Here is a 17,261-nt window from a genome sequence, read left to right as displayed (position 1 = left end):
AAGAATTAACATTTGGCCCAGAGTCCAGGTGCTACAATTCAGATTTCTTGGAAAGCCACCATTTTGTTTTTTTCCAAATAATAATAATAATAATAATACATTTCATTTATAAGCGCCTTTCAAAACTCTCAAGGACACTTTACAGTCACATATTTTTTTTGTGCGGGTGAGCAGCGGCAGCCATTCGCGCCAGCCTCTACCCGGAAGTAACACAGCAGCAAAGTTAGGAAAGGAAGAGGAATGGTAAACAAAAAATAATTGGTTGAATAAACTGCATTTATAAATGATTAAATACATAACAAATAAATAAATTAATTAAAAACAAATAAACATAAATAAATAAATGAATAGATTTAGGTATCGTGAAATAAATAATTAGAAAATAAATACACAAATAACCAAACACACAAATAAATGAATAAACAAATAAATACATCAATAAATGATCAACACATACACAACACATTAATACATACGTAAATAGATGGATATATGTTAGTTTGGCTCTGAAACGTAGCGGGACTTGACAAACAGGAACCTCTTGGAGCTGTCCTATCCGAAAGGGCCGCTGTTGTTTGCCACCGTACATTTCATTTGAATCAATTTTTGTTTGAAATTGTTAATTCCCGACCTAATAGCAGCAACAATATTGCTCACCAGAATCTACAGCTTTGTGTGATACGTCTGTGTAAGAGCTCAGTCGTACAGGAGTGGTCCATCGATGAGAAGGTTTCTTCAGCCGTCATCTGTACTTCTTTGATAAAACAGCAAAACCCTTCACTGAATCACCATGGTGGGGATCGTTCCTACAACTGACTTCTTAGGCAACATAGGCTTAGTTATGCTGATGGGGTGATACCAGATGAAGTGGGGCAATTGGGCCAGTCGTAGACTCCATACCAAGGCAGGACAATAGAAGTAATCAGTAAAAGTAATCAATATCAGCTTTGTGTGATGTTTTGATTGATATGTTGCCCGTCTTCCTCTCAGGAACACGTCGCAAAGATGGCAGCCCGCACCCGGCTCTAAGGCAGCAATGTTGGTAAAAGTGAGCAGCATGAGTCGGAACCAGCCAAGCCCGCCTTCGCAGCGGCAACCACCCCAGCCCGGCGCACCCGTCAAAGGCAACACCTTCGCCCAACCGCCGTCCGGCGCCAGGGTCCTGGCAGGGTGTTTAGGCGCCACCCAAGGGTATAAAACGGCCCCCTGTGGGAAGACGGCATCCGACCCGCGCCAGCCCCACCACCAAAGAAAAGCCAGCAACGGTAGCGTTAGCGTGGCGACGTCGGACGGGGGGCAACGCAGTCCGTTCCTCCAGCGCTCGCGCAGCGGAACCCCCCGCCCGGTCTCTCCGCAGTACGCCTGCAGCGCCCCAATCTATGATGAACCGGTGACGGACTGCCCCATATACGACGAGCCCCCCGTCGACATGGAGGTGGAGGGGGCGCACCTTTTCAACGGGCAACGGCCCTCCCGCCCCAATCCCTCCCACCTTCTCCAGAAAGCCAGACTCCTGCAGCATCCCGCCGCTTCTCTTCCCGGTTCCCGGATCGGGAGGGGCCCTTCCTCATCCGACTACAGCCCGGCAGGCCTGGAGTGCATCAAACACATGATCAATGTGGACCCCAGGCAGCTCCCGTCCGGTTCCCCCTTGCCCACTCGCACCCCTTCACCGCCTCGGGGCCTTACGCCACACCCAGTTCAGTTGCAGGCGCACTCTTTGCCCCAAGTCCGAGGCCCGTCGCGGGACAGGGATGCGGGAGCGCCCGGCCCGAGCACCCTGGATAAGAAGCAGACCTGGCGAGTCCTGGAGGCCACGGTCCAGCGCGCTATGGAGGCGCGCCACAGCAGGCAAAGCAGCCAGGCGTCACAGGACTTGATCTCCTCCACGCCGCAGGCGGCGATGACAAACTATCAGGACTCGGGCTATTCCACCGGGCCATCTCCGAGTTTGAGACGGAAGAGTCGGCGACGGACGGGAGCCGCTGGAGCCAGGCCCGGCTCGGTGGGCAGCGGCGGAGAGCTGTGCGCACTCAACGACAGGCTGATGGCTGAAATGAGGGAAGTTGTTAGTCGCTCCAACACCATGAGGGAGGTGAGAGCCGCAGTGGTACCGGAACCGGGCCAGCCGCGCTCCCCCGCAGATCCGCGGAGGTGGTACGCCAGGGGGGGCTCATCCCCAGAGGACCTGACCGGGGTGGCCGACGCGCCCGCCAGCCCCTTCGAGATCACGGCTAGGCAGAAGAGGACGTATGAAAAAGTCGATACCTTGGAGATGAGTGTTACGAGCCAGGCCAGCATGACTTCGCCCGAGACTCCGGGACCCCCCTCCCAGGTAAGCCCCACCGCCGCCTCCACAAGCTGTTCGTCAAATGTTGGACGGGGCTCCAGGTTTGAAAAAAAGTCAGTCAGCTTTATTGTCAAATATGCTAATATGCATGACATACAGCACAGATGAAATTACTGTCCTCTCGGACCCAGCGTGCAAGGCACTTGTAAGGACTTTAACAAACATAATAAACATGAAAATGGCAATATGCCGTCGCATGGAGGGAGTGAACCCATTTTGGTTCGATTGAGCTCGGCTACGTTGACTCAACAGTCGAGAGCGATCGGCACGGTGGCCTATGGCGACCATCCCGGCATGACCTGCTGCCCTCCATCTGTTCTGCTCTGCCGGCATCCAATGCCCAGGCCAAAGCTCAGGTTGGAGACATGGCCTCTCTTCTTCAGGAAGCAGGGACGGACGCATGTTGTGCTCCATATGGTCCGGCCCTGGAATAATAATAATACAGTAAAGTCTCATTATATCGGTTATATTGATAATACTGCCTATTACGATACTAATTTCATTTCCCGGCAAATTTCTAGTCTTATGTATTTAGTTCCGTTTAATACGATATATGGTTATTACGTTAATCCGGTTACTACAGTGCCCTTTTTCGTCTCGCACTGGCCATTTTGCTATGTTTATATCGATACAAAAGCAGCTTAAGGTGAATCGCTATTTGCTTAGGGGTTTCTATACAGTACCACCATTATCGAAATCTATCGGTCGCGCCGTTGGTCATGTGACTTGGTCACGTGACCAGCTTCCGTGTCTTGCGCATTGTAGCAGACGCCATTTTCTACCATTTTCAACCATGGCGAAACGAAATAATTGTGACCTCGGAACGAAATCCATTTCATTTATAAGCACCTTTCAAAACTCTCAAGGTCACTTTACAGTCACAAGATCAGTTTTTCTGTGCGTGAGCAGTGGCAGCCACACGCGCCAGCGTTCACTCAACCCGGAAGTAACTCAAATCGTTAGAAAGCTAGCTAGCTAGCTAATAGATAGCCAATAGATAGCTCGCTAATAGATAGCTAAGATTGTTGACATTGATGGTGCCTAATCACAGTCACAGCCACAGTCACTATCTTTGACTCAACTAGCTAGCTAGCTAGTAGATAGCATCTCCATCAAAAGAAATGCTCGTGCGGAGCCCGATCGGCCAGGGAACAGCGGGCCAGACTAACTCTGTCCTGGAATGTTTGTCGTAACTCAGACCCGTTGGCAAATGGCTCGCGAACACTCACCAAGAGGCAACCGTGTGATCATTTTTTAAAACTTTTCATCTCAAACTTCCATATCTTGTCAGGTGAGCACCCTAGAACTGCAGTCTCAGCCGGAGAGCAGAAAGAAGGACGCGGCGGACGGACGCAGCGCATCCCTGGGCCCCCATCGACCCTCCAGCCACGCAAACAGAGAGACCGCCAACCCAGCGGGCGCGGCGGACTCGTCATACCGCCTGTCGTACGCCACCCTGCGCCAGCCGCCCCCCGCGGACGCCGCTATCGAGGACTGGGCCAGCAAGCACCTCAACATGCACACGCAGGGCCTCTTCCGCCGCCGCGTCTCCATCGCCAACATGCTCTCTTGGAACCGAGGTTCCATCAAGAAGCCCATGCTGGTCACCGGCGACCGCGCCGTCCGCAAGGAGGCCTGCGAGATGTTCAAGCTGGTGCAGGCCTACATGGGAGACCGGCCCTCGCGCCTGGACCGCCGTCACTGCGCCCTCCTGGTTGTCACCAAGTGCTGGGACATGCAGGGCCTGCGCGACGAGCTCTACGTGCAGCTGGTGAGGCAGACCACCGCAAACGCCAGCCCCCGCAGCTTGGCGGCCGGCTGGGAACTGATGGCCGTCAGCCTGGCCTTCTTTGCCCCGTCACCCAAATTTCGCTGTTACCTGGAGGGCTACATCCAGAGACACACGGAGCCCGCCAGCGACAAGAAATGTGAGTCTCAGACCGAGCAGCAGGGTGGCTCACTCATCCTTTTGATGCCTTCCCTTCGATGTCTGACGCGAGGCTCAACCTAACTCAGGGGTGTCAAAGTCATTTTTTGCCACGGGCCACATCGGGGGCCGTTATGAATTTGGGGAAGCCATTAGAATGTTTCATCCCCTTCATAGGGGAAAGAACAAATTGATGAATGAATACTTTTCAAATCATAAGTCGAGAATACTGACTGTTATTGTAGTTTGCATACAACAATTTGAAATTTTGATTCGGACTTTAGCAAACATCATGGAATTTCACAAATTTAATTTGCTTTGGCGGTCGGAATAAAATAAGGTGGCAGTCCATATTTTGGCCCTGGGCCTTACTGTTGACACCTACAGGGATGAGAATTTTCCGCCGATCTGCGGATTTCCGACTTTTTCAGACCAAATGACCAGATAAAACTAAATATGTATTCTTGCTTTTTCGCTGTTCGTTTCCTGTGTTGGCGGAAAGCGCCATTTTGATTGGATGATCTTGACTTAGGTGCCGTTGAAGTCGAAACAGGTAAACGCAGAACTTTTGAATAAGCGGACGAGTAAAAAAAATGTCATTGATTTGCCTTTGTGGAGAGAACAGGTTCTAATTTGATAGATTCTAATTTGCAATCAAACAATACCATCGATGAAACAGTCGAATGTCAGTGGCACTATGACAACCCTCATGCTAACGTTAGCATCAATATACTACTGTGAGAGGCAGCATAACGCAAGCGTGCAAGCTAATGAGCAGTACGCAGGCCAGCTAGCAGTAACCTTGGTGTGTACACGGCAAGTTCACTTTTATTCTGATAGTTTGGCTGGATTTTTACTAATCATGAGCAATAGAAAACCATTCATATTAATGGTGAATATTATCAGTTATTTTAAATAATACATTCTGACAGTTTGTTGAAATGATGTAAGCTGTGATGTAAGGGATTAGCCAGCTAGCTGAATAGAGAGCTAGCTAGCTATTTCCATCGTGAGCTAGCTCGTTAGCTCCCTCGATAGATAAGCATGAAATTTCACATGTTTGATTTTCTTTTGCGGGCCGAATAAAATGACCCCAAACGTGATCCCAAAGAGAATGTCAATTTTTCTCCCAGCGATTGCGCTTGATTTAAACACAGTTACCTGGTCAAATCGGGAGGGGCGACTTGATGCTTTTCTGTTTCTTGTCAGTGACCCAGTTCATAGTGGAGCAGCAGGAACTGAAATTAAAGAAGAATTCAAAATCCCGGAAAAAGCGAAAACAGAACACTGATGAGGAAGAAGGTAATCTTTCACCATAGTGCCATCTTCCACTTTATTTTGTGTTTTTTCCTGCTACCGTCCACTGTCAAGCTATCAATAACCGAACCGCTAACCTAATTCTTCCTCTCGAAAGTGCTCTCTTGGAGTGGAATTGAAAATTGTGCTGGGTGCACTTTGTCAGATGAGGCCACGGTGATGCCCCTGCATCTGCGGACTTGATGAATGACTTTCACAGAAGGTTCATTTGGAGGGAAAAAAAGATAAAACTAAGTACAGTGATACGTTGGCTTATGAACTTAATTGGTTCCCAGACAGAGTGTGTAAGGCGAAGTGTGTATCCCAAAAAATAATTTCCCACAGGAAACCATTAAAATGAGAATAATCCGTTCCCAGGTGCCCATAAAACACAATTTTCTACTTTCTAATTTTCTAAGCCTTAAAATTACCCAAAATTCTGTGTATAATAAATGTGCTATGGTATTATAATCAAAGAAATAAACTGTACTGTATAATAATAATAATAATAATAATAATAATAATAATAATACATTCAATTTATAAGCGCCTTTCAAAACTCTCAATAAAGTTGTTTTATTTATCTTTGTGATGGTCATTGATGGCTTGATGGAATGGAGTGGTCGGTTTCATCAGCATTAAACACTTGATGAGGAACATAGCCTTCTTCTTTCACCATCTTGAGGAATGCTCCCTTGTAAGTGCTTTCTCTGCGATAATGTTACCTAGTTCCTCATCAATTGTGTTCTCTTTAACTGGGTTGATAGCTTTTTGCATCAAGTATCCACATGTCTTCTGCGGGTTGTTTGTGGAGCCTGATTAATGGTATATTTTAACCTTGCAGTCTACACTCTGCCTTTGAACTATCAAAGTTGAAACTCTCATTGTCGTCTGCCTGTCTCTTTAATGTTTAAACCACCTCCCCTCACTGCTGTGTTCTTGACCAATCACGTGGCTTTAACCGATGACTGGGGGCGGGGAATCGAGGCTCAAAACAAGCCGCCTGCTATTTTCTTGTTAGAAGAACGGGCCCGTTCGCAAACGACACAGCACTCATTGTGGCAGCTCCGTGTGTATCCCAAAAAATAGTTTGTATGCCAAGGTAAAATTTTCATGAATTTAACGTTCGTAAACCGAAACGTTTGTAAGCCAATAGGTTCATAAACCGAGGTATCACTGTAGGAGGAGAATTTCAGAAGCTTCTGTTTGCTCTCGCCCCCCGTTCTGCGAATCCTATCTCAGCGGTCTGGGCCACCTCATCGTTACTTGGCCGCATGTGAGGAAGCCACACAGGCATCTGTTACGATGATGTCACCGTAGGACCACAATCATCTCTGCAGACATGAAACTGGAGTGACTCACAAGCACGGCTTTGTACTCGCTTCCAAGTCATGCAAGATACTTGAAGACTCTTATTCAGAGGTTCCCTTCAATGAGCAGACCACAAACCAGATAAAAATGTATGATACGAATGGTATAATGAGCTCTTTTGATAGAGGAAATTGGGGAGGGGAGCATGTTGTTTTCACTTGGCAGTCTTGTAAACAACTGACAGACGAATCCTGTGTCACTTTGTGACATTCGCCGAAAAGGCTGCTGCATACTTGAGTTAATTTTAGTCCAAGGCCGTATGTCAACAGGTGGGTTGCCTGGTTGCGGCTTTTGTGGTGTTGATCCTAAATATAGAACACCGACAAGTTTCATCCCCTCTAGCGCGGCAACACAGGTCCTGGCATGTTTTGGCTTTCTGGATGAATGATTCATCTCCCCCACCGAGGTATTCGGCGAAAACCTCGAGATGTAATTACGGTCAAACGGATGAGTCAGGTTTACCCCAGCATGGGAGTCACCTGTTGGCTGTCAATCTGCAGGAATTTGACGAAAGCAACATGTGCGGTCGTTGATCACTCGGAATTTGCCCTCATCCCCCCCGGTATGATTGTGAGCGCGAATGGCTGTTTCTGTGTTGCTCTGCGATCGATCGGCTGGCAGCCAGCACACTCGCCACCCTCGAGGAGAATAAAGCGGCTCGGATAATGGATGAATGGATTGGATTTGCCCTGATTAGTCTCGCAGTGGATACATTTACAACTTTACAATTACAATTAACTGGTTCTCTTAAAATGATAAAATTGTACGGATTATTTCAACTGCATTACACCAGTGGTGAGCCGTGCATTTCCCACCTGGGCCTTCAGTACTACTACACCTGAATCAATCCAACCCTTTTTAACTATTTAATCAGACTCAGAAAACCTTTTAAGGACAACCAACACCATTTTTTTTTGTTTCCTAACTGACATCAGAAAAACTTTTAGAGCATCTAAAATACCCAAAACATGCAGGCTGATATTTTTAGTCAAATGCAAAACACCAATAAAAATGACTTAGTGTCCCAAAACTGCCACGAAATGAGCTCGGAACTGGGCAGATTGAGAAAGTCCCGCCCTCTTGTTCGTGACGTCACTATTGGTCACACACTGCCTTGCTCCAGAATCAAAACAATGGCTTCAGATTCTGAGAAGATGCTTTCTTGTTACTCATCCAGTTATGAATATGATTCAAATAGTTCTGAAGTGGAAAGCATAAATATTTGCAATTGATTAAAGAAGTCCGTCCGTATCAATTCGAGCCGTCTGAACTTCAATGTAGCGCCCAGAAAATGCACAAGATGGCGCACAAGCTCCATTGGAAATAATAATGATGATAATCATAATGATAATGATGATGATGATACATTTCATTTATAAGCGCCTTTCAAAACTCTCAAGGTTACTTTACAGTCACAGGATACATTTTTCTGTGGGTGAGCAGCGGCAGGCGCACACGCCAACCCGGAAGTAACTCAAACAGAATAGTAAGACAAATAGATAGAAAGCTAGCGAGCAAGCCAATAGGTAGCTAATACTTAGCCAGCTAGATAGCTAGCCAGCCAGTTAGCGATTGTATGGTGTGACAGAAAAGATAAAGGCAATAGACTTAGCACAATATTTCTTACTAATGTGGGCTGATTTGTACGCTGGCAATTTGTGTAAACTAACACCTTCTTTATGCGTGTTACCGCAATTGGCTCCGACACACAATGACTCACCATCGCGTTATATATGTACTTTTCCTCCTAATTTTGCGATCAACACAGTCTTTTCAGATGAAAAAAAGTGCCCAAAATGCATTGCGTGTTGCTTTGTCGGTCACAGGCATTCCCTCCGTGATGTCACTTAGGGCATCGTCATCAACTCGAAAACAAGACTTCCTGAATATTCAGCGTGAGTCTTAAAACGTCAAATATAGCTTTATGCTGTGGAATCTTTGTAAAATACGCTCAGTAGAAGTCATTTGAAGTGATTTTACAAATTTTGGACACAACTTGTCCAGGGGTGTCGGTTGTCCTTTACGCCACGTGTGTGTTTCCCATTCATCGCACAGGCCTTTTTTTACGTGTGGAATCACCTGAACTTTGGGTTTGGGGGCGGATCCTGCTTCATGAAGCTTTTGTTCCGGTATGTTAAATCTGCTCTCCACCTGATGTTTCAGCCGGTTCTCCTCTAATCCCCATATGCTAGGTTATTTTTGTCAACATGCCACCAGTTACCACTCCCTAGCCTATGTTAACCACTTTGACATTTGTGGAGGGTCTTGCATGTGGGAACAACTTTATTTTTTTTTAACAAATATGTTGGGTTAAATTCCTGATGGGTCTGTTTGTGCTGTATAGTGCTTCAGTGTATGATTTCATTTTCTCTCTTAAATAACAGGCCTGCCTGTCAGCACCTACGCCAAGTTCTGCCATCGGAAGCTACAAAAAGTTGCCATCACGGGAGGGAAAAAGGTAAAATGGCCGGATGTCATCATCGTCACCATCCTTTGGAAATATTGGCTACTTTGTGTCAGGGAAGACGTCACCATCCAAAAAGATTTTTGTGGCTATCTAAACAGTTCACAAAGAACACCTTTGCTTGTCATTTGATAAAACTTTGTTCGGAGAGTGATAACTGAAGTCGCATTTGGCCCTCGTAAGTTTATGTTACGCTTTGGCTCTGCCCAAGTTTAGTCACACTGGATTCAATCAGAGAAAGTGATTTAATTACAGGTGCTTCAAAGGACAACAGACACAATTTTTTAGTTTCCTAACGTTTTATAGCATCTAAAATACCCAAAACATGCAGGCTGATATTTTTAGTCAAATGCAAAACACCAATAAAAATGACTTAGTGTTCCAAAACTGCCACAAAATGAGCTCGGAACTAGGCAGATTGAGAAAGTCCCGCTCTCTTGTTCGTGACGTCACTATTGGTCACACACTGCCACACACTGCCACACTACCAATAAAAATGAGTTAAAGTGTCCCAAAACTACTTCAAAATGACCCCGAAAATTGCGAGTTTCAGAAGGTCCCGCCCCCTTGTACGTGACATCACGCCAGGACGTCTTGCCTTGCTCTAGAATCAAAACAATGGCTTCAGATTCGGAGGAGATGCTTTGTTGTTACTCATCCAATTATGAATATGATTCAAATAGTTCTGAAGAGGAAAGCATTAATGTTTGCAATCGATTGAAGAAGTCCTTCCGGATCAATTCGAGCCGTCAGGACGCCAATGTAGCGTCCCAGAAAATGCACAGGATGGCGCCCAAGCTCTGTTGGAAATGGGCTGATTTGTCTGCTGGGAATTTGTGTCAACTAGTATCAAATAGTAGTCTTGGTGCAACACACAACGATTCACCATCGCGTTATTCATGTGTTTCCCTTCTAATTTCGCCATCAACACGGTGTTTTCAGACCAAACAAAGTACCCAAAATGCATTGTGCGTCGCTTTCTCGGTCAGGGGCGTTCCTGACATGACGTGACGTCAGGAATCGGCACCAACTCAAAAACAAGACTTCCTGAATATTCGGCGCGAGTCTTAAAATGTAAACTATAGCTATATGCGGTGGAATCTTTGTAAAATGCACTCAGTAAAAGTCATTTGAAGTGATTTTACAAACTATAGACACAACTTGTCTGAAGGTGTCGGTTGTCCTTTAATGCTTCCTGATATTCTCGGGTCTTGAATCTGCCATTCTTTTCCTTTTTTTGTGGCCTGCCAGGGGCTATGTAAGCCCACCTTGGAAGAGGTGGACCACAGTAGACGGGCCATCGTCACCCCCTCCCTGTTTGGTAGCTCCTTGGAGGAAGTCATGGAGCGGCAAAGTGAGCTTTTCCCAGACAGGAAATTACCCTGGGTGCAAGTTCAACTGTCCCAATATGTTCTTGCTCTGGGCGGCGCTCAAACGGAGGGCATCTTTCGGTAAGTGGCGAAAAATCAGACAGTGGCGTGCGGTGGGAAATGTCCACGAAATTTCGAGGGGGTCTTGTTGTGTTTGTGTCTGTCCTCAATTGTGAATTTACTGTGTATCAAACACTCCTGTGTGTGAATGCGTCTGTCATCTTCTCAATCGCTCACGTCAAAATATTTGTGTCACTCATGAGAACTGTTGTTGAATGCGTGTTTAGGCTGACTTTGCAAGCGAGTGTGATCCATTCAAATGCACGTTTGTTATTTGACGTTTGCTAACCGTTTATCAGATTATTACATCACACAATCATGCTCCATGAAGCGTTTCTTCGTGTGTTTGTTCTTTAACCGACGTTTAAATGAATACAGTGATACCTCAGTTTACGAACCCCTTGGCTTACCAACCTTTCGGTTTACGAATGTTGCATTTATGAAAATTTTACCTTGGCATACGAACTTTTTTCATACACGAAGCTGCCCCAATGAGCGATGTGTCGTTCGCGAACGAGCCCGTTCTTCTAACAACAAAATGGCAGCTGACTGTTTTTGTCCTCTATTCTCCGCCCCCAGTCTTCGGTGAAACGCAGCCGTGAGGGGAAGTGTTTTAAACATTAAAGAGACAGGCAGAGGACAGTGATAGAGTTTCAACTTTGATAGTTCAAAGGCAGAGTGTAGACTGCAAGGTTAAAATATCACATCAATCAGGCTCCACAAGCAACCCGCACAAGCCATCTGTATACTTGATGCAAAAAGCTATCAACTCAGCTAAAAAGAACACAATTGATGTGTTAAACTAGATCCAATGATTACAGAGAAAGCACCTACAAGGGATCATTCCTCAAGATGGTGAAAGAAGAAGGCTACGTTCCTCATCAAGTGTAATGCTGATGAAACCGGCCACTCCAGTCCATCATCAGAAAATCAGAAAACCTTTATTCGTCCCACAATGGGGAAATTTGCAGTCCACAGCAGCAATTTGAAAGGGAGATAACAAGGGAGAAAACAGGATATTCTAAGCATAACAAAATAAAAATGTCAACTGTATACTGTGCAAATGTAAATGTGCAAAACCGCTTCATAAAAAAAACTGTACATAGTGCAAGTATCAAGAAAGGCATATTGGTATGTTGCATCAACCCATATTTACAAGTGTCCAGTTTTTTTTCTCTTTTTCACATGTGATCATTGAGAATTGCAAACCCTGACATCAACGACCATCACAAAGGTAAATACGGTAAAGTCTCGTTATATCGATAGTACTGCTTATTACGATACTATTTCTATGAACGCAAGGAGAAAATTTACATGCCGCATGATCAGATATATCGATAGTCCGGTTGTATCGATATTTTTTCCGACTCCTCAGAATATCGATATAACGAGACTTTACTGTAAAACGACTTTATTATAGAGTACCGTTTATTTCTTTAATTATAATACCATCGCACATTTATTATATATAAAATAAGGTATATTTTGTGTAGTTTTAGGCTTAGAAAAGTAGAAAGTAGAAAATTATGTTTTATGGGGACCTACCTGGGAACAGATTATTCTCATTTTAAAGGTTTCCTATGGCAAATTAATTTTTGGAATACACATCTATCGCCTTACACACTGTCTGGGAAGCAATTAAGTTTGTAAGCTAAGGTATCACTGTATTGCTGTTTTCTTCCAAAGCACTGTCAAAAGCCGCTCAAGAAGAATCATGAGAGATGATTGCATGGGTCCCTCTTGCGGTCACTCAATGTAATTGCTGAATTTTGTTTCCTTTTACAGAGTGCCTGGAGACATCGATGAAGTCAACGCATTGAAGCTGCAGGTAGACCAGTGGAGGATCCCGGAGAACCTCTCGGACCCAAATGTTCCCGGTGAGGATGGATCCCGTTGACGCATTTGGGTTAGTAGCCCATTTTACTTATGCGCATCGTGTCCCCCCCCTCCACCCTGTCAGCCTCTCTCATGAAGCTGTGGTATCGAGAGCTGGAGGAGCCGCTCATCCCCATGAACTTCTACCAGCAGTGCGTCAGCAACTGCGACGACCCAGTCGCAGCCATTAGCGTGGTTCAATCTTTGCCTGAGCTCAACAGGCTGGTGCTCTTCTACTTCATCCACTTTCTGCAGGTAAACACTAGTCGAGGCCTTATACCAGGGGTCGGGAACCTATTTGACTAAGAGAGCCATCAAAGTAAAATATTTAGAAACGTATTCAGTGAGAGCCGCGCACACAAACACGCACACACGCATGCACGGCCATTCATTTTTCAACAAACTGTCAGAATGTATTATTTAAAATAACGTTGTGATAGTGCTCACCATTAATATTAATGGTTTTCCGTTCCTCATGATGGTAAAAATCCAGCCAAACGATCAGACTGAAAGTCGACTTGCCGGGTCCATAAGCGAAGCTACTGCTAGCTAGCCTGCACACTGCTCATTAGCTTGCACGCTTGCTTTCTGCTGTCTCTCACAGGAGTATATTGATGCTAACGTTAGCATGGGGCTTGTCATAGTGCCACTGATATTCAACTGGTTCATTCATGGTGTTGTTTCATTGCAAATTAGAATCACGGCAGAACTTTTTCTCTCCACAAAGGCGAATCCTCCGGTGCATTCAAGCTGAAGTGTACTCGCCATTTTTTTTTTACTCCTCCGGCTTATTTAAAGGACAACCGACACCTCCGGACAAGTTGCGTCCATAATTTGTAAAATCACTTCAAATGACTTCTACTGAGCGTATTGTCTCAAATAGAGGGAAGCATAAATGTTTGCAATCGATTACAGAAGCCCTTCCATATCAATTTGCAAGCGATGAAACCGCTGAAAATCTGGACTCCAATGTAGCGGCCATAAAATGCACAAGATGCCGCACAAGCTCTGTTGGAAATGGGCTCATTTGTCCGCTGGGAATTTGTGGAAAGTTACACCTTCTTTATGTGTGTTACTGCAATTGGCTGCGACACACAACGGTTCACCATCGCGTTATTTCTGTAGTTTTCCTTCTAATTTTGCCATCAACACAATGTTTTCAGACCAAACAACAACAAAATGCATTGTGTGTCGCTTTCTTGGTGAGGGACGTTCCCTCCGTGACGTCACTTAGGGCATCGTCATCAACTCGAAAACAAGACTTCCTGAATATTCAGCGCAAGTCTTAAAAGGTAAAATATAGCTATATACGGTGGAATCTTTGTAAAATGCGCTCAGTAGGAGTGATTTGAAGTGATTTGACAAATTATGGACGCGTCTGGAGGTGTTGGTTGTCCTTTAAACAAAAGTACATTTGGGAGAGTGGTTGAATGCCCCCCCCCCTTCCATCTGCAGGTGTTTTCTCAGCCATCCAACGTAGCTATCACCAAGATGGATGTGAACAACCTGGCCATGGTGATGGCCCCCAACTGCCTCCGGTGCCAATCAGATGACCCTCGCATTATTTTTGAGAATACGCGTAAAGAGATGTCCTTCCTGAGAATGCTCATCGTTCACCTGGACACCAGTTACGTGGAAGGTGTGGTATAGACTCACTGAAGCTGTCTCTGCAAAATACACTGGAAACCCACACGGGAAGAGACGGGACATCTCAGTGAAAGACAAAACAAATGACCAGAAGCTTGTTCCGGTCAAATGATTCCAAACTATGCAGCTATGTAGTCTTAAAGCCAAGAGAGTCCAAACTGAGTCTTCTTTAGGTGACCTCGACTTTGAACCAGCGCACGCCAGGGCGAGATCACTTCTTCTTTTCCTGCCGACCCAAGGTTTGAGACTCTGTTTATGTTCCCTTACAGCATTCGAATGCGAGACATTTAGCCACGCATCGGCTTGTTTTGAAAAATCCTAGACAATCCATAAGATGCATTTGTTGCTCACCTGATCACTGGTCTATTGGACGGAATTTTGAGTGCAGAGTGTACAGAGCGCAAACTTTTGTGACTGAGTTTTGATGATTATTTTTGAAAATAACACATTTGGGAATTGTTCTGACCTTCAGTACTCATTTGAGGGCAAACCGATGATGCGTATGTTTTTATGTTTTTGTGACGTGGGAGATGACGTATTTAATGACAGGTTAATTTAGAAGACATTTCAGTCGGACCTCTGTTCTATATTCTTGTGATATGTGTCCGTTGTTGCTCGGGTCTGTCTGGGAAGGGGCGGTGGGTGTTAGCTGAAATCACTGTACCATATACTAAACATGTCATCGTCTTGTCCAAGTCCGTCATTGTGAATGGACTGTTCTGAACTATCAAGCACAATGAGAAGGTTGAATAAAATGACCGAGTCCTCTCTCTGGCTTTTCCAGTACAGTGATACCTCGCTTTACAAACCCCTTGGCTTACGAACTTTTCGGTTTACGAATGTTGAATTTATGACAATTTTACCTTGGCATACAAACTATTTTTCGGGATACTCACGGAGCTGCCACAATGAGTGATGTGTCGTTCGCGAGGTTCTCCTAACAAGAAAATGGCATCCGGCTAGTTTTGGTCCTCTATTCCCTGCCCCCAGTCTTCAGTGAAAGCCATGTGATTGGTCAAGAACGCACCCGTGACGGGAGGTGGTTTAAACATTAAAGAGACAGGCAGACGACAGTGAGAGAGTTTCAACTTTGATAGTTCAATGGCAGAGTGTAGACTGCAAGGTTAAAATATCCCATCAATCAGGCTCCACAAACAACCCGCACAAGCCATTTGTACACTTGATGCAAAAAGCTATCTACCCAGCTAAACAACACAATTGATGAGGAACTAGATAACATTAAAGCAGAGAAAGCACCTACAAGGGATCATTCCTGAAGATGGTGAAAGAAGAAGGCTACGTTCCTCATCAAGTGTTTAATGCTGATGAAACCACTCCATTCCATCAAGCCATCAACGACCATCACAAAGGTAAATAAAACGACTTTATTATATAGTACAGTTTATTTCTTTAATTATAATACCATATCACATTTATTCTCTATAAAATAAGGTATAATTTGTGTAGTTTTAAGGCTTAGAAAATTAGAAAGTAGAAAATTATGTTTAATGGGGACCTGGTAACGGATTATTGTCATTTTAATGGTTTCCTATGGGAAATTAATTTTTGGGATACACACTTTTCGCCTTCCACGCTGTCTGGGAACCAATTAAGTTCGTAAGCCAAGGTATCACTGTGTATGTGTGTATGTATACAGCACATGTAAATAAAAGTAACAGTTTATTTGAATGAAGGATATGTGTGGGAGATGCTGTAATGAGCAAAAAAAGAGAAATGGTTTTGTCAATGTTTTGTTGTTCTGCCGTAACTTCCTGCCTTTTGAACATAGGACTGACTCAAACCACTCGACGTGTGTGTGTGTGTGTGTGTGTGTGTATAGGCTGATCTTCCTTGTTTGACGACAGAGCAATTGTCAATAAAGGTTTGGTCAGTTGTGTATTTGTTTGCATCCTCTTTTTGTCATTTGGGATTGAAAGTGGACTTTCGCCGAGACACATAAACAGTAGAAACCTCAATGAAAACTTCTTCAAAAGTCAAAAAATCTTCTTCTTCTTCTCCTTTCGTATTTTCCCTTCAAGGGGTCGCCACAGCAAATCAGTGTCCTACATCTTTAGAGGTTTGATCCGCATGTTTGTTTTGGCCACGCTTTTACGTCGGATGCCCTTCCTCACACAACCCTCTGACTTGACCAAAATCAATAAATTTAATGTTGGCATCTTGATCTGAAAAAGCTCAACATTCTATTGAATAAATTAGAGAGGTATGGCATTATATGCAAGACTAATAAAAGCAAATCCAATCCAATTAGAGGTGCAGCATATGCAGTAAAAAGTTATCCTATGACTGTAAAGTGTTCTTGAGTTTTGAAAGGCGCTTAAAAAATAAATGTATACTCTATATATATATATATATATATATATATATATATATATATATATATATATATATATATATAGTGTAAAATGCAGCTGATATATTTGTTTATCACTGCTATCCCATAGTTGACCAGCAGATGGCTGTGCTTTATTTTCTTCGCATTACGTTAGGTTGTTGTCACTTCCGGTACAGGTTTTACTTTCCCCGCGTCGTTATTTAAGTTATATTTTACTGAGAAGACGGCGAGAATCGACATGCTTTATCGCTGTACTGTTTAGCAAGGAAAAGATAAAAAGGACGAAGATCAAAAACTTCCATTTCGGACCGAAATACGTTTTATTTCATTGATGTAAAGCCCAAATGTTTATGTGTAAATAATAGTTCTATTTTTATACTTGTTTGTAGTTCTACGGTGGTGGTGAAGGTGATGTGAAATCACATGAAAGAATTAACTCTCAATACAAATAACCGTAGTCCTCTGTTTCGAATGGAGGCACATAAAGTGTATAAAAATGCCACCGTCCAAGATGTCTGCTTTCTGACCACTAGATGGAGCCAATTTTA

The 17,261-nt window shown here is 44.3% G+C and overlaps 1 protein-coding gene across 1 annotated transcript in view; it reads left to right on the top strand.

Moving 5' to 3' along the window:
- The window catches only part of arhgap46a (Rho GTPase activating protein 46a), a 42,110-nt gene extending 25,853 nt beyond the window's left edge, over positions 1-16,257 (top strand). Inside the window, exons 3-10 of the mRNA XM_089009835.1 lie at positions 991-2,335; positions 3,642-4,278; positions 5,487-5,579; positions 9,329-9,402; positions 10,660-10,859; positions 12,624-12,715; positions 12,799-12,968; positions 14,169-16,257. Coding sequence (XP_088865961.1) covers positions 991-2,335; positions 3,642-4,278; positions 5,487-5,579; positions 9,329-9,402; positions 10,660-10,859; positions 12,624-12,715; positions 12,799-12,968; positions 14,169-14,363 — 2,806 coding nt within the window. The 3' untranslated portion in view covers positions 14,364-16,257. The remainder of the gene's footprint in view (positions 1-990; positions 2,336-3,641; positions 4,279-5,486; positions 5,580-9,328; positions 9,403-10,659; positions 10,860-12,623; positions 12,716-12,798; positions 12,969-14,168) is intronic.
- Positions 16,258-17,261: the final 1,004 nt, after the last annotated feature.

The sequence above is a fragment of the Hippocampus bargibanti genome, linkage group LG12 (assembly GCF_051943395.1).
Source record: "Hippocampus bargibanti isolate YZ-2025 linkage group LG12, ASM5194339v1, whole genome shotgun sequence".
NCBI lineage: Eukaryota > Metazoa > Chordata > Actinopteri > Syngnathiformes > Syngnathidae > Hippocampus > Hippocampus bargibanti.
The sequence above is the reverse complement of the archived record's forward strand: the minus strand, read 5'-3'. Positions and strand labels throughout refer to the sequence as shown.